This window comes from Aedes aegypti, chromosome 2 (assembly GCF_002204515.2).
Source record: "Aedes aegypti strain LVP_AGWG chromosome 2, AaegL5.0 Primary Assembly, whole genome shotgun sequence".
NCBI classification, from domain to species: domain Eukaryota; kingdom Metazoa; phylum Arthropoda; class Insecta; order Diptera; family Culicidae; genus Aedes; species Aedes aegypti.
The window spans coordinates 66,958,750-66,983,069 of NC_035108.1; the positions used below are offsets into that span (position 1 = coordinate 66,958,750).

General features: G+C 37.6%; 1 protein-coding gene across 7 annotated transcripts in view; it reads right to left on the bottom strand.

Annotated features, from left to right (window-relative positions):
• Positions 1-14,087: 14,087 nt before the first annotated feature.
• Positions 14,088-24,320, bottom strand: part of LOC5570395 (diuretic hormone receptor) — a 193,024-nt gene continuing 182,791 nt past the window's right edge. For 5 of the 7 annotated variants that reach the window (XM_021841107.1, XM_021841108.1, XM_021841110.1 and 2 more), the window contains one exon: positions 14,088-14,981. In XM_021841107.1, the coding sequence (XP_021696799.1) occupies positions 14,879-14,981 (103 nt within the window). In that variant the 3' untranslated portion in view covers positions 14,088-14,878. Of the gene's footprint in view, positions 14,982-15,753; positions 16,062-24,320 lie in introns of those variants that run through there. The other 2 variants (XR_002499654.1, XM_021841111.1) reach the window with 2 other exon arrangements.

The following is a 24,320-nucleotide window of genomic DNA, read 5'->3' on the forward strand; positions in this document are numbered from 1 at the left end:
TAGATGTTATTTATGGAGGTTTTATTAGAGATGCACCCATTCTTAACAGATTTAACAAAGCATTGAAAAGTACTAAACGTTCTTTTGGGTAAAACACACTTTAAAATACTTTGTAGATACCTAAAAGTGCTCCCGTAAAACTTATTTGCCGGTCACTCTTGTTGATAATAAATTTTATTTTGAAGGAGCTGTTTAGTATCTATTAAAACCTATACTTAAAACTTCAGCTTGTTGGTCTTGCAAGAACATCGATAAAACTCTCAGGACTGCAATAAGTCATGTTAAAATCTTCATAAATCTCAACTGTCTGATGCATGTTACTGGAATGCAGTCTGCGTGTGATTATCAAAATCATTATGTCGATAATGATAATTTTGTAGTGAATTATCAAAAATGGCAAATATTCCTCTCGTAGAATTATCTCACTACCATATAGAGCATATTTCTCCCATGCTTGCCTGAACTTCCCGTTTTAGTGGTACAATTATGCTGCACATAACAGCTGAGTTACATGACGAAAGCTTTCATTTTTCAGGCACCTATCACTTACCGTTTTCTGCATCAATACAATCGATCAACCACGGGCTTTATGACAACAAAGCATTCCAGTAAAAACATAATTAGATACGTAACAATTGAATTTAGTTCATCACAAAATTAAAATCTTCCGATTTGTTTACTCTTTTGACAGCACTAGCTTTCCTGAGCGCATTAAGTTTAACCCAAGGCTCCCAAAAAACCTATTTGTCTTTGTGCAGAACAATTTAGCTAGTAAAGGGTTTTGCGAAAGGATTCTTAAGATGAAAAGCTCTCATGAATGATTATATTGTACGGAATAGTTACCAATTGATCTTAAACCATCCCAGACAAGACCAGCAAGATTTAAATGGATGGAATTCATTTTTATTGTCGCCATTTCTGGTTTTTAATTACAATATGCGTGGGAAATTTCGATTTATGATTGAGATGAGCATGAAATCATTCTGAAAATGGAATGTAGTAAAATATTAGATAGTTAATAATGATATCGTAAGTGTGGCGCGTTGTTGTAAATCGGAAAATTGTATGTCATTTCACCAGTAAATTTTCATTGGCATGAATTTCACGCGATTGTATGGAAATTTTCTACAAGACAAAAAATGATTATTTTAATTGATTATTATGAGTCGGCAAACATCACGATGCTTTCAATATTTTAAAAAAGTTTATGGTTTATAAACAACTTGTTGGCAGCTGTTCGTTCAATCATAAGCTCTTAACATTGGTTTTATTCCGTGTTTTAGGATATCGCAAAATATTTAATACCACTAGATGAGCTCAATAAGACTATACAATAGCTCTTATGAATGTTTTATAGCATACTACAAGAGTAGATGTATTCATACGCAATATAACTAAGAAGTTTGAAAGCGGTTTTAAGGTATAGCCTTAACAACCTCCTGTAGTGTGGGCCTTTTCGGGTTTAACGGGGTTTTATCAGAGGTTTATTAAGGTTGTTAAGACTTATAAGTTCTCAAATGAGTTTTAATGATATGGTGGTAACAACAGCTTGTAGTAAATGAAAAACTAAAAATGTTACTTGGGAAGATATCCAAATTTGCGAAGAAATTTCTGGTTTAGCAAGCCATCTGCACGTGCGGAAAGCGGAGTGCACCTTTCGTGACCCAGGACACGATGAACGGACAGGTGTACATGAAAGAGTGTCTCCAGAAGCGGCTGCTTCCTTTCCTGAAGGCCCACAACGTCCCAACAATCTTCTGGCTGGATTTGGTCTCATGCCACTACTCCAAGGACGTGCTGAAGTGGTCTGCGGACAATAAAGTCAATTTCGTGCCGAAAATGTTCAACTTTTCCAACACTCCGGAGCTCTGCCCCATCGAGAAGTACTGGGCGATTATGAAGCAGCACCTTCTTCATCGACCTAAGGTAGTGAAGACAGTCGAGGAACTGAAGAAAGTATGGGTTTACATGCAAAAAACGGTTGATTCACAGGTTGTGCAGAATCTCATGGTCGGGGTTAAGGTCAAGGTGCGGGCATTTGCGTATGGATTGTAAATAAAATACGAGTAAAATGGTGGAATGAAGTTTAATAGTTATTTTTCAATCCATGAAATTTTTGATGGCAATCGGATGAAAACTCGAATTTTGCAAATCAATTTTGTGTGTGGCAATTTCATCGTGGACACCCTTTATACAATATTTTCACATCTGACTTACCTGAGTTACCTCAGGTATGTCAAAAATGTTTGTTTGCGAATGACACAGGCCTCTCCACCAAAGGATGAAGCCTGCGTCATCTGTAGTAGATTGCATAAAGTTTGGATATTTTTTCTTCATACTTGCAAGAATGGAAAATTTCTCCTAATGATTCCAAAACTCAACTTGTCACATTCGCACATAAACCAAAAGCACTTTATTTGAAACCTTCCAGTAGACATGTTGTCACAATGAGAGGGGTTCCAATAATTAGTCAGATGAAGTTGAGTATCTAAGGCTCATGCTAGATAAAAAATAAATCGAAAATTCACATTGAGGGCATTGTCTGCATCCACTATAAGTTGGGTACGGGGTCAAAGAATTGAAATCCGATTATCTCTGATAGATGCATCAAAAACTATTATCATGTGATGAGGGAGAACAAACGTGGCAACGTTACATCTAAAACATTCTGAATTCAAAGCTATTTTTGTATACAACCGATCTTGACATAGATGTTCCAAATAAATTCTACCACTAGAACAAAAACACGTCAGATAGATGCCAATTCATTCAAACCTTTTTCTTACACCATTTTATTGGTTCCCTTTCCGGTCGTCAAATTGAGCGTGATGACGACGATGCCGGGAACAGTTTACAACCTGCGATTAATTTACGACTCCGGCAGGATGTCGTTTTCGGCGAATGTTGTCATCAATTCTCCGCGACTGTTTACCGAGCGGGGCTGTTTCGTATGCTAACAAAGCATAAATTTCCGTTCGTTGGTCGATATCCACCATTGAACGCCGAAATCGCCTATCATTTGCAACGTGGACATTTCAGTGGACGTTGGTCCGGGAAGTGGGCATGGGAGAGGCACGCAGAACGGAATCACTGGTGCTGTCCAAACGATGTCGGATGCGGTTGAGCCGCAATACATTATGGCCAAAGCAGAAGCGCATCATTTTACGGAAATTTGTGACACCATTTTGACTAAATTGTCATCTTTTGATGTTATGCACGGAATGACGTCTCAATTTGATTTTGATCATGTGATGTATGTGAATTTGTTTTTTTAAATCACTTTTCTTTCTAATTTTTTATTAGTATCATCCTAAACATTACATTCATTTTTTATATCTAGGTGTTTTGTGTTAGGCAACACTATCATCCTAGTTTGGTAAAACTAAATCAAGCATTTATTAACATTTTATTAACAAACGTATTACATTTCATTTGCCGTAGCAGTTCAGATTTTTTTACAGGAGAATTTATTGACCCAGAATTTTTTTTTCTGTATAACCAGTAAAGAAGCATAAGAAACATTTTCAAAATATTATTTTGAATTCTCTTTCTTTCTGATTTTACAACAGCTTGACCATATTACTACAGCATATAACATGACTGGCTTGAAAATTTGTTCGAAGATCGGAAGCTTGCTATTAAGAAAAAGTTTTGATTGTCTATTAATAAGTGAATACAGACATTTTATATTTTTGTTACATTTGGCTTGAATGCGCAATGTGATTTTTGAAAGTTAGATTTTATCTAACACGAGCACTAGATACTTAACTTCATTTGACCAATTTATTGGGACCCCTCGTGACAACATGTCTACTTGAAGGTTTCAAATAAAGAGCTTTTGGTTTATGTGAGAATATTGTTAGTTGAGTTTTGGAAGCATTAGAAGAAATTTTTGCAAGTATGCAGAAAAATATCCAAACTTTTTTGCAATCGACTACAGATGACACGCAGGCTTCGTCCTTTGGCGGAGAGGCCTGTGTCATCCGCAAACAAAGATTTTTAATATCCCTGAGATAACTCAGGTAAGTCACATGTGAAAATATTGCTGCCTTGAGGAACACCAGCTCACATAGGACGTCTTTCAGACTAGGAGTTCTGATAATAAACCTGAAGTGTACGATTTGACAAATAACTAAATTTGACTGATACTTTTGTTTTTGCAGACATTTTAAAAATCGTTACGCCATTTCCGGTGAAGCAGTTGCAAGCCACTAAGTAGTTTCAATTGAATAGCTCATTTTACAGCACTCCGATTTGCGTTCACATCATAGAAGCATTTTACATCAACCACGACCACCGTCACCGCAAAGCTCCGCAAGCACAAATTACAAGTGCATCAAATTCACTTCACGTTTCTAACCTCGTAATATGTGGAGACATCCGGCACAGAGCTAGACGAATAACGTCACACATCGACCGGATAAAGTGTTGCAGTCAGGTGCAGGATGTTCTCTTGTTTCACTCCAATATGGAGTTTTGCGGTCTGTGTTTGTTCTCCGGGTGAGAGGTTCATATCTGAATGCGAAGCAGTTGGACTACAACTGGAGGCATATTCCTATTGGTAGCACTGTATTCTATAGAGCAGTCAAGAATCTAGTGAATATTTTTAGATGCATAATGTGATGGAACAAGATCCGACAGGGATTGCTAATTGAGGCTTTTGACTTTGAGATCTGCAGCCATATTCGATCCACATGAGCTCTATGTTTTTTCAGGCTTTTCTCGTATTTGCTTTATACGATGTATCTCTTCTACTTCTGCAATGCATATCCTCTTTAGAAGAATTTATCCCGTGTCTTTGAGCCAATCAGCTCCAAAACTGACAACGTTTAGACGAAAAGCTTTATTCCGCTACTACAATTTATCTGAAATCAGAAATTAGAAATCAGGGGATTGTGGTTCTAGTATTCTAATTGTTGGACTAGGTACACATGGCTTCCTCACGGTTAAAAAAATATAGATTTTTCGAGCATTCAATGATCAACATCATCATTTGAAGCTTTATAAATATGAATTGAAAAGACTGCACTTAATCCTGAGGGACCATGAAACTAGAAAGCAGAAAACATACAATAGAATAACAGTTGCATTCATTAAAAGCTGCTCCACTATTTACGCTTACTGATGTAACGATTTTATATTCAGAATAATGGATAATAAAGTAAGCTTTTTTTTAGATATTTTGTCCCTGTAAAATGATATTATAGTTTGGAAGACTTCACAAGACATTCGCCCTTCTTTTCAGCATAAACTGTTCTTAAAAGTTGTGATTCTTTTTATCGACTAATTCATTCAATAATAACGAGATTTCAATATACGTTGCAACTTTTCTTATACAAATGTTATAGCATGAAATAATGTTATTTTATAATTAGTAAATTCCATACGATTTTCTATCTGAATTTTTCAGTTTCAATAAAATGTTTTTTATTTTATACTATTAAGTTTTATAGGAAATCATGGTTTGGAATATTTGACAAGTAGTTTTCTCTTATTTTCATCCTAAGCTGATCTGCAAAGTTTTGTTGCCTCTTAAGGGCTAGTTCATTGGAAATTTATAAGATTTCGATATACGTTGGAACTACTTGTGCCGTCTGTTCGATGAAGTAATTAATGTCTCCACTCGCAAATCAAAGTTACATTTACTATAACAATTTTCAGGAGCTTTCAGACTAATGAAAACAATTTTAAAATTAATAAGAACATCCTATATATGCATAATGAATAATTCTTATTTTCCCCAAATTATATCAAGTAGCGATAGGCAATGATTCTTTTTTGAATACTTTTTCGTGTACTGAAATTTAGGTGAACATTATCACTAAAACCCTTTTGGTCTATTATAACCCGAATGTTGTTCCCTCGAATATCATTTCCCCGAATGACACTTTTCCCCGCAATCCATTCTCCCGAATGACTCGAAATTTGTATGAATCGTGGTATTAGGATAGAACCACCCCCTTCTACCCCCTTGAACGACCACGTGGTTTATGGGCGGCCCCAAAATAGATCCAGTTCAATATGAAGAAACAATCTTCAGAGACAGAGTGGTGAACTAGAAAGAATGCTGAGTTTGGAGAAACTTTAAAGAACCGCTGATCAAAAAAGAAGGATGCATATTACTTGAACCGTTTAGCACCCTGAAATATACAATAAGTTATGATAATTATGAGTGCCAGAACATTTTCGACAAAATAGGCCACTTGATCAAACGGGATATTCAGGGAACTGGCATTTGCGGAACTGGTGTTCGGCAAAACGACATTCGGGATATCGATATTCGGTAGAAAGTAGCACAATCTCAATAAACTGTCAATTGAAAAGCAAAAATTATCAAGAAATTCTGTACAATACAATATTCTGATGAAGAACAGCTCGCGGTAAAAGGAAATGCAATTTTCTCGAAGTTAAAACTAGTTAAAACAGCTTAGAATATTGTATCGAAACCTCATAGGCAAAAATTTCGCAAGAGATGTAGAATAGCAGTGTTATATTGTCTCTGCTCTGTGCACTAGTAGAAAGCTTAAAATGAGAAGAACGAGATTGTTACAATACTCTTAAAGATGTGAAAATGGCACAGGTCGAATGTTGTGACGGCCATCTTTGGATTCCGAGGCATTTCACCATACATTAATCGATCAAAATCGACAATAAAAATAATTCTGGGGAATGGTACTTTCTGGCGAATGGTACATTCTGGCAAATGGTTTTCTGGCGAATGGTTTTTTTGGCAAATATCGCACAATCAGAAATCAGAAATCAGAAATCAGAAATCAGAAATCAGAAATCAGAAATCAGAAATCAGAAATCAGAAATCAGAAATCAGAAATCAGAAATCAGAAATCAGAAATCAGAAATCAGAAATCAGAAATCAGAAATCAGAAATCAGAAATCAGAAATCAGAAATCAGAAATCAGAAATCAGAAATCAGAAATCAGAAATCAGAAATCAGAAATCAGAAATCAGAAATCAGAAATCAGAAATCAGAAATCAGAAATCAGAAATCAGAAATCAGAAATCAGAAATCAGAAATCAGAAATCAGAAATCAGAAATCAGAAATCAGAAATCAGAAATCAGAAATCAGAAATCAGAAATCAGAAATCAGAAATCAGAAATCAGAAATCAGAAATCAGAAATCAGAAATCAGAAATCAGAAATCAGAAATCAGAAATCAGAAATCAGAAATCAGAAATCAGAAATCAGAAATCAGAAATCAGAAATCAGAAATCAGAAATCAGAAATCAGAAATCAGAAATCAGAAATCAGAAATCAGAAATCAGAAATCAGAAATCAGAAATCAGAAATCAGAAATCAGAAATCAGAAATCAGAAATCAGAAATCAGAAATCAGAAATCAGAAATCAGAAATCAGAAATCAGAAATCAGAAATCAGAAATCAGAAATCAGAAATCAGAAATCAGAAATCAGAAATCAGAAATCAGAAATCAGAAATCAGAAATCAGAAATCAGAAATCAGAAATCAGAAATCAGAAATCAGAAATCAGAAATCAGAAATCAGAAATCAGAAATCAGAAATCAGAAATCAGAAATCAGAAATCAGAAATCAGAAATCAGAAATCAGAAATCAGAAATCAGAAATCAGAAATCAGAAATCAGAAATCAGAAATCAGAAATCAGAAATCAGAAATCAGAAATCAGAAATCAGAAATCAGAAATCAGAAATCAGAAATCAGAAATCAGAAATCAGAAATCAGAAATCAGAAATCAGAAATCAGAAATCAGAAATCAGAAATCAGAAATCAGAAATCAGAAATCAGAAATCAGAAATCAGAAATCAGAAATCAGAAATCAGAAATCAGAAATCAGAAATCAGAAATCAGAAAATCAGAAATCAGAAATCAGAAATCAGAAATCAGAAATCAGAAATCAGAAATCAGAAATCAGAAATCGAAATCAGAAATCAGAAATCAGAAATCAGAAATCAGAAATCAGAAATCAGAAATCAGAAATCAGAAATCAGAAATCAGAAATCAGAAATCAGAAATCAGAAATCAGAAATCAGAAATCAGAAATCAGAAATCAGAAATCAGAAATCAGAAATCAGAAATCAGAAATCAGAAATCAGAAATCAGATCAGAAATCAGAAATCAGAAATCAGAAATCAGAAATCAGAAATCAGAAATCAGAAATCAGAAATCAGAAATCAGAAATCAGAAATCAGAAATCAGAAAATCAGAAATCAGAAATCAGAACGAAATCAGAAATCAGAAATCAGAAATCAGAAATCAGAAATCAGAAATCAAAATCAGAAATCAGAAATCAGAAATCAGAAATCAGAAATCAGAAATCAGAAATCAGAAATCAGAAATCAGAAATCAGAAATCAGAAATCAGAAATCAGAAATCAGAAATCAAAATCAGAAATCAGAAATCAGAAATCAGAAATCAGAAATCAGAAATCAGATATCGGAGAAATCGGAGAAATCGGAGAAATCGGAGAAATCGAAGAAATCGGAGAAATCAGAGAAATCAGAGAAATCAGAGAAATCAGAGTAATCAGAGGAATTAGAGAAATAAGAAAATCAAAGAAATCAGAGAAATCAGAGAATCTGAGAATTATAGAAATCAGAGAATTAAGAAAAATCAGAGAAATCAGAAAAATCAGAGAAATCAAATAAATCAGAGAAATCAGAGAAATCGGAGAAATCGGCGAAATCAGAGAAATCAGTGAAATCAGATAAATCAGAGAAATAAGAGACATCAGAGAAATCAGAAATCTGAATAGATAGTAGAAATTATAAAGCATAAATAAAAATATATAATAAGAATTGTATTCAGATTCAGAAATTCAAATTCAGAGATTCAGATTCCGAGTTTCAGATTCCAAGATTCAGAGATTCAGATTCAGAAATTTCGATTCAGAGATTCAGTTTCAAAGATTCTGATTCAGAATATCAGCTTCAGAGATTCGGATTAAAAAACAGAGATTCAGAGATTTGGATTCAGATTCAAAGATTCAGATTCAGAGATTGAGAGATTCCAAAATTCAGTCAGAGATTCAGATTCAGAAATTTAGAGATTCAGATTCTGAGATTCAGATTCAGAGATTCAGATTCAAAGATTCAGATTCAGAGATTCAGATTCAGAGATTCAGATTCAGAGATTCAGAATCAGAGATTCAGTTCAGAGGTTCAGAGATTCAATGATTCAGAAATTCAGATTCAGAGATTTAGACCCAAAGATTCAGATTCAGATTCAGATTTTGAGATTCATATTCAGAGATTCAGAATCAATTATTCAGATTAAGAGATTCAGATTCAGGGATTTAGAAATTCAGTTCAGAGATTCTGATTCAGAGATACTGAGATTCAGTTCAGAGATTCAGCTTCAGAGATTCAGTTCAGAGATTCAGATTCAGAGATTCAGATTTAGAGATTCAGATTCAGAGATTAAGACCTAGAGATTCATATTCAGATTCAGATTCAGAGATTCAAATTCAGAGATTCAGAATTATAGATTCATAATCAGAGATTCAGAGGATTAGATTCAGAGATTCAGATTCAGAGATTCAGATTCAGAGATTCAGATTCAAAGATTCAGAGGTTTAGATTCAGAGATTCAGGATCAGAGATTCAGTTCAGAGGTTCAGAGATTCAGAATCAGAGATTCAGAGATTCAGTTCAGAGGTTCAAAGAAAACCATTTGACAGAAAGTACCATTCGCCAGAATGTACCATTCCCCAGAACTGACCATCACCTAGAATTTTTTATTTTTTTTTTTTCAGGTGAATCAAATTTGCAATTGTAGAGCATTAAAAAAATGTGTGAGAATATTTTGGTTAATATACTCAAAAAAGTACAGGGTCTCTTGGACACAACCTACCGTTGACTTAGTGAGCCAGCTTCGAATAAAAAAAACATATAAAAATCCATATTCTAATTGTTGGTCTGGGTACATATAATAAAAATATCGATTTCTCGAGCATTCAACGATCAACAGCAATATTTGAAGTTTTATGAATATGAATTGAAAAAGCAACACTTAATACTGGGGGACCGTGGAACTAGAAAGAAAAAAAAATACAGTAGAATAACGATTGCATTCATTAAAAGCTGCTTCACTATGTATGAAAGATACTGCTTACTGATGTAAAGAATGGATATTTAGCATGACGGATAGTAAAGTAAGTTTTTTTTTAATATATGTTGTCCCTGTAGAATGGTATTATGTAGAGGGTCTTGTTTCCCGGACTTGAAAAAATCCCGGGATATAAATCAAATACTTCCAAAACGACTATAGAGCGGGTTTTGAAGCAATGTTTAGTTTTATAGAGTAGTTTCGTAATAACCGAACCTGTTTTTGATGGTTAAGTTGAATTCTTATAGGAAAGAACAGCTATCTTAGATTAAATTCATCAATATTTCACCTATCTGCAGTGAAAGTCAATGGCCATTTATTAAAGTTAATTTGAAACGAAAATCAGTCGTGTTACATAAGGAATAGGTATAGGTGATCACTCTCAAATTTTACAAAAAAATCTTTCAAAATCTACTCTCATGATTATGTAACTTATTTACACTGTTATCATGCTTTTATATTATTGGCATAACAGCTACGTTAGACGATAGAGCTACGTTAGACATGTTAGACCACGAAAAGTGTAAGGTACACCGGGCAATTTATAACGGTTACGGGAAGATAAAAAAATCAACCACTAAATCAATTGTTGACAAATGGAACAAACCGTAGAAAAACCTGTTATAGTTTATTAAAAACTACGTAACAAACATACCAGAGAATTGCAATTTTAAGCATACGTGGCCTTAATTATCAATTAAGCTCTTATGACTAAGCTAAATGCAATAAATACATTCTTGCACTGCTGAAAAAAAAAACATGCCGCTTGTTTTGTGCCATTATTTGAAAATAATACAACAGCATTTTCTAGTTCAACATGAAATTTCGGGAAATCCCGGGATTTTTGAACATATCCCGGGATTTGGGATTTTTTGGATCCCGGGATTTCCCGGGATTTTTGTCCCGGGATTCCCGGGACAAGACCCTCTAGTATTATGGTTTGAAAGGCTTCACAAGTGGTTCGCCCTTCTTTTCAGCATAAGCTGTTCTTCAAAGTTTTGTTGCTTCTTTTCAATATACGTTGCAACTATCATTCTACAGATGTTACAGCATGAGATTATGCTATTTTATAATTATTATATTCCATCTTTCTGTTTTTTTCAGCTTCAATTAAATGTTTTTTTTTTAGATTATTCAATTTTACAGGGAACTATGGATTGAAATATTTCACAAGTGGTGCTCTCTTATTTTCATCATAAGCTGTTCTTAAAAGTTTTGTTGCTTTTTAAAAGCTAGTTTATTTGATATTTACAAGATTTCGATATACGTTGCAACTATTTGTGCCGTCCGTTCGATGAAGTAATAAATGCCTCCATTCGCAAACCAAAGTTACATTTACTATAACAACTTTCAGGAGCTTTTAGACAAATAAGACAAATGTAAAACAAGAAGAACATCCTATATATGGGGAATGAAGAATTCTTATTTGCCAAAAAACATGTCAAGTAGCGGTAAGCAACTACATCCGTTTATGATCGAAGAAATAAAAAAAATAAAAATAAAAACATGGCATGCACTGAGATTTGAGCCAAGAACCTTTCGATTGAAAGGCACGTACTCTACCACTGAACCACTTCGTTATCTTGAATTATGGGTGATCGATACAAATGAGTTGAAGCAAAGCGCAACGGTTTGTGTTTTCACCCTGGATGTCACGCTTATGAAGAATCATGATTATGACTCCAGGAACCATGATTCATGATCCTGATATTATGACCTAACCAATTTATGAATTTATGAATTTACAAATCAATCATGATGCGGGGATCAGATTTTTATTCGTGGTATTATGATAGAACCACCCACTTCTACTCCTTCTTGAACGACCACGTGGTTCATGGACGGCCCCAAATTAGATGCAGTTCAAAATGGATAAGAAACAATCTTCAGAGACAGAGTGGTGAACTAGAAAGAACGATAAAGAAAACAAGAAAAATTGCTGAGTTCGGAGAAACTTTAAAGAACCGCTGATCAAAAAAGAAGGGTGCATTTCATATGAACCGTTCATCAGCCTGAAATAATCAATAAGTTCTGATAATTATGAGTGCCAAAACATTTTCGAGGAACCTATTTCCTTGAGAAAACGGGGTATTCAGGGAAGTGGTTTTCAGGGAAACGACATTCGGGGTATCGATATTCGGGACAAAGTAGCACAACCCCAATAAACTGTCCATTGAAAAGCAAAAACTATCTGGTAGTTGTACGAGAAATTCTGTACAATACAATATTCTGATAAAGAACAGCTCGCGGTGACAGGAAATGAAATTTTCTTTAAACTAGGTAAAACAGCTTAGAATATTGTATCAAAACCTCATAGGCAAAAAATCTCGCAAGAGATGTAGAATTACAGTGTTATATTGTCTTCGCTCTGTGCACTAGCAGAAATTTTAAAATGAGAAGAACGAGATAGTTACCGTACTATTTGTTCAATTTAGTGCTTTTGGACATGTGAAAAGTGGCATAAGTCGAATATCGTGACGGCAATCCTGGTTCTGAATTATTTCATAATAAAAAACGACAAGAAAAATCATTCTGGGGAATGGTACTTTCTGGCGAATGGTACTTTCTGGCAAATGGTTTTCTGGCAGATGTCATTCTGGCGAATAGTTTTCTGGCGAATGGTTTTCTGGCAAATATCGCACAATCACTTATTCAGATTAAGAGATTCAGATTCAGAGATTTAGAAATTCAGTCAGAAATTCAGATTCAGAGATACCGTTTTGATTCAAACCCCGGACAGCTTCAAATTCCGGACACTCTATTTTGTATGGGCAAGATTTCACTCGAAATGTTTCAAAATGCGCCGTCAAAAAGTTCCCAATTTTAAAGTTGATTTTTATAAACATTTTACATAGCAACCCATGAAAAATTTACATTGTTCAACTAGATTTGACGTCTTTCCAACGGCTTAGTGCGTTTAATTAATGATTCTACTATTCTGATTGTGTATTTCAAGAGCTGTCCGGAATTCGAATCAAAGTGTCCGGAATATGAAGCGAAAGTGTGGTTGTGTCCGGAATAAAAATCATGAAGAGGCCGAACATTTTTATTGATAAAAAGTAAATAAGAGATGTGGAATCCAAATCTTCATCCACCATTTGAAATTTAAGTGTTTGCAAGGCCTGATTACGCTAAAGTTTTGAACACAACGATTCAATTTATATGTTTAGTGATTAGTTGTAATTTACTGAAGCCTTAAGTGCCCGTAATATGAATCAAAACGGTACAGAGATTCAGTTCAGAGATTCAGATTTAGAGATTCAGATTCAGACATTAAGACCCAGATATTCAGATTCAGATTCAGAGATTCAGATTCAGAGATTCAGATTCAGAGATTCAGATTCAGAGATTCAGATTCAGAGATTAAGAATCAATCATCCAGATTCAGATTCAGATATTCAGATTCAGAGATTTAGATTCAGAGATTTAGATTCAGAGATTCAGAATCAAAGAATCAGATTCAGAGATTGAGAAATTCAGAAATTCAGTCAGAGATTCAGATTCAGAGATTCAATTTCAATTTCAGAGATTCAGAAATACAGATTCTGAGATTAAGAATCAGAGATTCAGATTCAGAGATTTAGACTGAAAGTCAGATTCAGGTACAGACTCAGATATTCAGATTCAAAGATTCAGATTCAGAGAATCAGAATCAAAGAATCAGATTCAGAGATTCGGAATTCCAGTCAGGATTCAGATTCAGAGATTTAAAGATTCAGAGATTCAGAGATTCAGACTCACAGTTTTAGATTCAGAGATTCAGACTCATAGATTCAGATCCAGAGATTCAGATTCAAAGATTGAGTTGAGATTGAGATTGAGAATGAGATTGAGATTGAGATTGAGGTTGAGATTGAGATTGAGATTGAGATTGAGATTGAGATTGAGATTGAGATTGAGATTGATATTTCAGTGCTCTATATATCATTGAAATGCTACAGGGTAATATCAAACAGGACTAATATTTCTTTCTCAAAAAATTAAACAGGATTTACATCAATGTTCTTTTAATCTTATATCTGCATGTTTCAATGTTTCAAATATATACAAAAATGACAATTTAATCTATACTAACATGTGTAAGCTTTGGTTTGGTCTCTCTTTAAACCCGTTTGGATAATTAAACTACATAAACCTAACCTAAATACATTGTACATCAGTTACGTTGAAGCTGCCTGCCATATTCTGACTTTCCTTATCATACATCCAACTCCACACATGCTGACAGTGAAATCCGATCCAAACACACGAACGACTCGCCTAGAAATTTCAATCGAATTTGTAAATATTTACATCTCCCACCGCAGCCCGTCCGCAAATTTCGTTTTAATCCCAACCTTCCGAGCGAAATCCTTCGCTAACTGAAATCAACCGCCAAATGAAGTGCAAACATGTCCCACTTGGCTCGAGATGAGATTCTATGTCGTCCTACTGACTGCCTGTCTGTCTGTCTGTTGCAAATTGTATTGACTTCTACTTCGGTAAATACTTCACACCGTTCCAAATGCAATCGCTCGCCATTGTCCTGCACACAAAAGATCATTGTCGTCGTCGTCGTCGGAGTATTGAATTAAAAGTTCCCATTCGTGAGACGATGATGTTTGTTTTGAAATTCAATTTAATTGTAGCAGTTGCCACCGCCCTGCTCGCCGTGTCGTCTAACTAACAATTCTCTCCGCAAAGTTGTTTCGTTTGCAACTCCCTGGACAGTGTTGGTTCCAAACTTGTCCGGAGGTCCATAGTACAAATTTGACCGGAAGCTGAATTTTATGTACGGAAGTTCAGTTGCTACCGCCAAGGTTGTTGTGATGGTTGTGGTGGTGGTGGTGCCTTGAGGAGGGTGGTGCCAAGCTTTTCATTATCACGACACTATACTCCAGGGTGCTGGAAATGCCATATGGGTGGGATTCACAGTCAACATGCAATTTGGTCGGTTCAAGTTGGCATATCAGGAAACATGAAAACAAAAGAAAATGTATGTTAATTGATTTTTGCTAGATCTTAATTACCTGCTGTAGGAGAGAAATTTGAATGAGAAGCTAAAATTGGGTTCCTGTCGATGAGAAACTGTGTACAGATAATTATTCATAAAACAAATGAAAGTTAAATATTATTGAACAATAAAGATCATCAATCATTTTGGGTTATCTAGGAGTCTGAAATAAGCCCTCTGAAAAATAAGAGAATCTTCTTCTAGAAAAATGTTATCACGAAAAGCTTTAAAACAAGACCTTCTGATAAAAGAACATTTCATATATATGGTATTCTTTCTTGGAATAAACGTCCTCACTGGGACAGAGCCTGCTTCTCAGCTTACTGTTCAATAAGCACTTCGACAGTTATTAACTGATAGCTTTCTTTGCCAAAGCTGTTATTTTTGCACTCGTATATCGTGTGGCAAGCACGATGACATTCTATTCCTAGGGAAGTCGAGGAAATTTCCATTACGAAAAGATTCTGGACTGATCGGGGATTTAACCCAGACACCTTCAATTTGGCCTTGTTTTTCAGCCTCGAATTCTTATCATTCTGCTAAATAAGGCCCAAACATGTAATTTGCAGCAAAGTCATAACATAATATTTAAATTAGACACAGCCTTGTAAGAAATTTTTAAAACATGACACAACAGAAAAAAATAAACGAACTTAAACTTACACACTTAATTAGTCACAACATCCGACGACGATCAATACCATCGTCATTGAATTTGTCATCACGTAGAGATCGTTTAGGAAAAAAAAATCTGAGGAAAACTCGTTCGAACGTTGCCTCGCGTCGGTTGTAACAAAAAAAAAACTGGAACCAGTAGTGGGTGGTTGTTTGTGTCGACATTTTTATATTTTTCCGTCTCAATTTCCATTCTGCTCGCCTCTGCTCGGTCATCAGTCCGTTCGGGTTGATGCAATCAAACTTAAATCAACGGCACCGATGTGGTTGTTGTTGTGGTTGTCGTAGTGGTAATACTGCATAAAACGAAAATATTTTGATCGCACGTTCGTGGAATAATGCTGCTTGCCAATGAGGGGAGCATTTGGGGAAAATTGAAAATTAAAACATAGCCATGGGGACACCGAAATGAAGAGAGAAAAAAAACGATACAAAACCACACTGAGGACGATGAAGTCGCTTGATGGTGGTTATCTGGATAGTATATGAGTGGACGGGGCGATTCAATTATTCGGTTGGCCGATTGGGACTCGATGGGTTTGGTTTAGGGTACGGCTCATTTTTCAAAAGTTATCAAAACCAAAAGTTCGTATGCTCTTCTGAATTCAATTTATAAAAAAAAAGTTTAATGCAAGAGGTTATCATAAAATAGGCAATTTCCATGAGTGATTAAAGATTTCCCATCAAGAACAATCGATTGTCAGAGGATAAAACACATTTTTTTCTACTTATTTATTGTTTTCGATAGAGATCCTCAAAAACTGATAAAAATGGCCTATTTTATTATGTAATGACCATTTTTTGCTTAAACTTTAACTCGAAACTGATTGCTTCTAGAGATATTATCATGATGATCATTGTGTTTCAGAATGATTTCAAGGTGCTTGTGTCTTTGAAGCGTGTTTTTTCATGGAAGAAACATTTTTTTTCATTGACCAAAAGTTGTTATTAGAAAAAAAATATTGAAAATTTCTCAATCATAAAATTCCGAACATTTGTTTTCTATGAAGATTCTATGGTGAAAATAAAAAAAAAACTTGTTATGGGATTCCGCGTAGTTTAAAAATTAAACTTCAGATTTCAATGTTTCATGATGAAAAATAAAATATGTATTTTTGTATATATTTTTCTTGTAACCCAAACATTTCCATGAAACTTCTCCATAAAATCAGAAGTTTTGGAGCTAAAATTTTTCAAATATTTCTATAGACCATTTTCAGAAGTTAGTTTTGAATGTAGGCTTTATTACCTAAACTTTGAGTTTATTTTTTGTTTAATGTGATTTCAATACTAAAAAGTACTTTTTTTTACATTTGGGAACTTTCGAAAAAATAGATCGCGCCCTAATGTGGGTATTGTGTTGGGAAGGATGTTACGTTTCAAATTAATACGAAGCAATGTTATTTGAACATGGGTGATGAAAAATGGTTTTCTACATGTCACACATAAACACAACAACAAGGAACGAAAATGTTAATTTTATTTAAATTTATTTTTATTTTCATTAGTCGGCAATACATAAGCAACATATCATCAAACTTAGGCCGGCTGCTTCCGAATCCTATCGCATAAATATATATATTTTCATAAATTTCAAAGCATAAAATATTAGAAACCGATCGATGCACTGATGAATGGCCTTTGGTCGAGTATAGGATAGTTTGGCTAGCCACCGGGATGGTATAATATCGCTAATTTATGTGGCTGATGGCTAATAGCTTTGCAAATTAATCGTATGCTAATTCCGTGGTTGCGTGTCTATTTATGTTAATATTGACATTTCATCGCAGCCTGCAACGGATGAGGCTTAACTTAAATGCTAGAATGCTGTCATTAAAATTAAATAGTTAAGGATTTGGCCCGAGTAGCTTAGAAGATAACAATATGATTTCCAATTCCAAGATTGGGGATATCGATTTGATCCAGAATATTTTATCTATCGTCTAGCAAAAACTAAAAAACAGCATTCTGCTATTTTGAATGCAACCGAGCGTCACATGCTATAAGGACTGTTCATTTTATAAAGTGGACACATTGTTTATGCTATATCTTTTTTATTTATTGATAAAATCGCAATCGGTTTTCTGTGCATCGTTCAACTATTAACCTTAGTTAGATACTGGGGTCATAATGACCCAAAATCGAATTTCAACCTGCAATATCTCTGTTGTTATCAAACGGATCTTTCTGAAATTCCCTGACTTTTAATATTTTGTGGAAACGAAGCGCAAGACCAAAAAATTTTTTTCTTAAGGTGATTCTAAGATGGCGCCACAAAAAAACAACTTAATAAGATACTGGGGTCATTATGACCCAGAAATGTATACCCCTATAAATCAGCGAAATATCAACCGAATAATGAAATTTATGCCGCATTCGAAAGATATACTCCTCAAGATTCTGATCACTACCTGGAATACCGGTTCCGGATCCAGTGGCCACCGGGAATCGGCTACGAAGGGGACCATGTTGGCCACGTGGAATTTCAGTACACTCAGTCCAGAAATCTGCAGTCATCACCAAATTGTGTAAGATGCAGGCCATATAGGAATGTACTGTCTTCAGCAAACTTGTTTCGGGGACCAAGAACTTCCACATGGGATACAATTTAGTTCAGAACTCGACCGCGACGTGGCGCTAGCGTCGATATGAACTTCCGGTAGGGGCTAATTATGCGATAACTCGAGATCGCGAGCACATAGAAGGATGCTGTCTTCGGCAAAGTTGCTCAGGAGGATAAGCACTTCCTCATAAGATACAATTTAGTTCAGAACTCGACCACCGCGTGGCGCTAGCGTCGATATGAACTTCCGGTAGAGGCTAATTATGCGATAACTCGAGATTGCGAACACATAGAAGGATGCTGTCTTCGGCATAGTTGCTCAGGAGGATAAGGACTTCCACATGAGATACAATTTAGTTCAGAACTCGACCGCGACGTGGCGGATGCTGTCTTCGGCAAAGTTGCTCAGGAGGATAAGCACTTCCTCATGAGATACAATTTAGTTCAGAACTCGACCACCGCGTGGCGCTAGCGTCGATATGAACTTCCGGTAGGGGCTAATTATGCGATAACTCGAGATCGCGAGCACATAGAAGGATGCTGTCTTCGGCAAAGTTGCTCAGGAGGATAAGCACTTCCTCATAAGATACAATTTAGTTCAGAACTCGACCACCGCGTGGCGCTAGCGTCGATATGAACTTCCGGTAGAGGCTAATTATGCGATAACTCGAGATTGCGAACACATAGAAGGATGCTGTCTTCGGCATAGTTGCTCAGGAGGATAAGGACTTCCACATGAGATACAATTTAGTTCAGAACTCGACCGCGACGTGGCGGATGCTGTCTTCGGCAAAGTTGCTCAGGAGGATAAGCACTTCCTCATGAGATACAATTTAGTTCAGAACTCGACCATCGCGTGGCGCTAGCGTCGATATGAACTTCCGGTAGAGGCTAATCATGCGATAACTCGAGATTGCGAACACATAGAAGGATGCTGTCTTCGGCAAAGTTGCTCAGGAGGATAAGCACTTCCTCATGAGATACAATTTAGTTCAGAACTCGACCACCGCGTGGCGCTAGCGTCGATATGAACTTCCGGTAGGGGCTAATTATGCGATAACTCGAGATCGCGAGCACATAGAAGGATGCAGTCTTCGGCAAAGTTGCTCAGGAGGATAAGTCTACCGGAAGTTCATATCGACGCTAGCGCCACGCGGGTCGAGTTCTGAACTAAATTGTATCTCATGTGGAAGTCCTTATCCTCCTGAACAACTTGCCAAGACAGCATCCTTCTATGTGCTCGCAATCTCGAGTTATCGCATAATTAGCCCTACCGGAATTCATATCGACGCTAGCGCCACGCAGCGGTTCGAGTTCTGAACTAAATTGTATCTCATGTGGAAGTCCTATCCTCCTGAACAACTTGCGACAGCATCCTTCATGTCTCGCAATCTCGTTATCGCATAATTAGCCCCTACCGGAAGTTCATATCGACGCTAGCGCCACGCAGGGTCGAGTTCTGAACTAAATTGTATCTCATGGGAAGTCTTATCCTCCTGAGCAACTTTGCGAAGACGCATCCTTCTATGTGTCGCAATCTCGAGTTATCGCATAATTAGCCCCTACCGAGAATTCATATCGACGCTAGCGCCACGCGCGTGGTCGAGTTCTGAACTAAATTCTCATGAGATACAATTTAGTTCAGAACTCGACCACCGCGTGGCGCTAGCGTCGATACGAACTTCCGGTAGAGGCTAATTATGCGATAACTCGAGAATGCGAACACATAGAAGGATGCTGTCTTCGGCAAAGTTGCTCAGGAGGATAGGCACTTGCTCATGAGATACAATTTAGTTCAGAACTCGACCGCTGCGTGGCGCTAGCGTCGATATGGACTTTCGGTAAGGGCTAATTATGCGATAACACGAGATTGCGAACACATAGAAAGATGCAGTCTTGGGCAAAGTTGTTCATGAGGATAAGGACTTCCACATGAGATACAATTTAGTTCAGAACTCGACCACCGTGTGGCGCTAGCGTCGATATGGACTTTCGGTAAGAACTAATTATGCGATAACACGAGATTGCGAGCACATAGAAGGATGCTGTCTTCGGCAAAGTTGCTCAGGAGGATAAGAACTTCCACATGAGATACAATTTATTTCAGAACTCGACCGCTGCGTGGCACTAGCGTCGTTACGAACTTCCGGTGGAGGCTAATTATGCGATAACTCGAGATTGCGAACACATAGAAGGATTCTGTCTTCGGCAAAGTTGCTCAGGAGGATAAGCACTTCCTCATGAGATACAATTTAGTTCAGAACTCGACCGCTGCGTGGCGCTAGCGTCGATATGAACTTCCGGTAGGGGCTAATTATGCGATAACTCGAGATTGCGAACACACAGAAGGATTCTGTCTTCGGCAAAGTTGCTCAGGAGGATAAGCATTTCCACATAAGATACAATTTAGTTCAGAACTCGACCACCGCGTGGCGCTAGCGTCGATATGAACTTCCGGTAGGGGCTAATTATGCGATAACTCGAGATTGCGAACACATAGAAGGACGCTGTCTTCGGCAAAGTTGCTCAGGAGGATAAGCACTTCCTCATGAGATACAATTTATTTCAGAACTCGACCACCGCGTGGCGCTAGCGTCGATACGAACTTTCGGTAGATGCTAATTATGCGATAACTCGAGAATGCGAACACATAGAAGGACGCTGTCTTCGGCAAAGTTGCTCAGGAGGATAAGCACTTCCTCATGAGATACAATTTAGTTCAGAACTCGACCGCTGCGTGGCGCTAGCGTCGATATGAAATTCCGGTAGGAGCTAATTATGCGATAACTCGAGATTGCGAGCACATAGAAGGATGCTGTCTTCGACAAAGTTGCTCAGGATGATAAGGACTTCCACATGAGATACAATTTAGTTCAGAACTCGACCGCTGCGTGGCGTTAGCGTCGATATGAACTTCCGGTAGGAGCTAATTATGCGATAACTCGAGATTGCGAACACACAGAAGGATGCTGTCTTCGGCAAAGTTGCTCAGGAGGATAAGCACTTCCACATGAGATACAATTTAGTTCAGAACTCGACCACCGCGTGGCGCTAGCGTCGATATGAACTTCCGGTAGGGGCTAATTATGCGATAACTCGAGATTGCGAACACATAGAAGGACGCTGTCTTCGGCAAAGTTGCTCAGGAGGATAAGCACTTCCTCATGAGATACAATTTAGTTCAGAACTCGACCACCACGTGGCCAATTTTTAATGTAAACAAAGAAATAAATTGCTGAAAGAAATTCGTGAGAAACTCCAAAAAGAACGAAACAGTAATTTAAGGAGTAATTTTTAAAATCATTGGATAAATAAATAAATTGATAAAATAACGCCTTGAGGAGAACTGGGGGTGTCTCTCCTAGGAAATAATTTATAAGGATGTCCCCGAAAAAAAAATTCTGTGGCGTATCCCTAGAAGAAATAATAGATAGAATTCCGAAAGAAACTCTTGAGCACATTTCATAAGAAACTTCCTACATTTTCTCACCCCTACTTAAAAAAGTGCACGTCATAAACTTTAATTTGAACGTAATCTTTCTGCTTGAAGGTTGTTGATTTTAAACCACGCAGCGGTTGAGTTCTGAACTAAATTGTATCTCATGTGGAAGTTCTTATCCTCCTGAACAACTTTGCTGGACAGCATCCTTCTATGTGCTCGCAATCTCGAGTTATCGCATAATTAGCCTCTACCGGAAGTTCATATCGACGCTAGCGCCACGCAGCGGTTCGAGTTCTGAACTAAATTGTATCTCATGTGGAAGTCCTTATCCTCCTGAACAACTTTGCCGACAGCATCCTTCTATGTGCTCGCAATCTCGAGTTATCGCATAATTAGCCTCTACCGGAAGTTCATATCGACGCTAGCGCCACGCAGCGGTTGAGTTCTGAACTAAATTGTATCTCATGTGGAAGTCCATATCCTCCTGACAACTTTGCCGACAGCATCCTTCTATGTGCTCGCAATCTCGAGTTATCGCATAATTAGCCCCTACCGGAAGTTCATATCGACGCTAGCGCCACGCGGCGGTCTAGTTCTGAACTAAATTGTATCTCATGTGGAAGTTCTTATCCTCCTGAGCAACTTTGCTGAAGACTGCATCCTTCTATGTGCTCGCAATCTCGAGTTATCGCATAATTAGCCTCTACCGGAAGTTCATATCGACGCTAGCGCCACGCAGCGGTTGAGTTCTGAACTAAATTGTATCTCATGTGGAAGTTCTTATCCTCCTGAGCAACTTTGCTGAAGACTGCATCCTTCTATGTGCTCGCAATCTCGAGTTATCGCATAATTAGCCTCTACCGGAAGTTCATATCGACGCTAGCGCCACGCGGTGGTCGAGTTCTGAACTAAATTGTATCTCATGTGGAAGTCCTTATCCTCCTGAGCAACTTTGCCGACAGCATCCTTCTATGTGCTCGCAATCTCGAGTTATCGCATAATTAGCCCCTACCGGAAGTTCATATCGACGCTAGCGCCACGCAGCGGTTGAGTTCTGAACTAAATTGTATCTCATTTGGAAGTTCTTATCCTCCTGAGCAACTTTGCTGAAGACTGCATCCTTCTATGTGCTCGCAATCTCGAGTTATCGCATAATTAGCCTCTACCGGAAGTTCATATCGACGCTAGCGCCACGCGGTGGTCGAGTTCTGAACTAAATTGTATCTCATGTGGAAGTCCTTATCCTCCTGAACAACTTTGCCGACAGCATCCTTCTATGTGCTCGCAATCTCGAGTTATCGCATAATTAGCCTCTACCGGAAGTTCATATCGACGCTAGCGCCACGCAGCGGTTGAGTTCTGAACTAAATTGTATCTCATGTGGAAGTCCTTATCCTCCTGAACAACTTTGCCGACAGCATCCTTCTATGTGCTCGCAATCTCGAGTTATCGCATAATTAGCCTCTACCGGAAGTTCATATCGACGCTAGCGCCACTCGGTGGTCGAGTTCTGAACTAAATTGTATCTCATGTGGAAGTTCTTATCCTCCTGAGCAACTTTGCCGAAGACAGCATCCTTCTATGTGCTCGCAATCTCGAGTTATCGCATAATTAGCCCCTACCGGAAGTTCATATCGACGCTAGCGCCACGCAGCGGTCGAGTTCTGAACTAAATTGTATCTCATGTGGAAGTTCTTATCCTCCTGAGCAACTTTGCTGAAGACTGCATCCTTCTATGTGCTCGCAATCTCGAGTTATCGCATAATTAGCCCCTACCGGAAGTTCATATCGACGCTAGCGCCACGCAGCGGTTGAGTTCTGAACTAAATTGTATCTCATGTGGAAGTTCTTATCCTCCTGAGCAACTTTGCTGAAGACTGCATCCTTCTATGTGCTCGCAATCTCGAGTTATCGCATAATTAGCCTCTACCGGAAGTTCATATCGACGCTAGCGCCACTCGGTGGTCGAGTTCTGAACTAAATTGTATCTCATGTGGAAGTTCTTATCCTCCTGAGCAACTTTGCTGAAGACTGCATCCTTCTATGTGCTCGCAATCTCGAGTTATCGCATAATTAGCCTCTACCGGAAGTTCATATCGACGCTAGCGCCACGCGGTGGTCGAGTTCTGAACTAAATTGTATCTCATGTGGAAGTCCTTATCCTCCTGAACAACTTTGCCGACAGCATCCTTCTATGTGCTCGCAATCTCGAGTTATCGCATAATTAGCCTCTACCGGAAGTTCATATCGACGCTAGCGCCACGCAGCGGTTGAGTTCTGAACTAAATTGTATCTCATGTGGAAGTCCTTATCCTCCTGAACAACTTTGCCGACAGCATCCTTCTATGTGCTCGCAATCTCGAGTTATCGCATAATTAGCCTCTACCGGAAGTTCATATCGACGCTAGCGCCACGCAGCGGTTGAGTTCTGAACTAAATTGTATCTCATGTGGAAGTCCTTATCCTCCTGAACAACTTTGCCGACAGCATCCTTCTATGTGCTCGCAATCTCGAGTTATCGCATAATTAGCCTCTACCGGAAGTTCATAT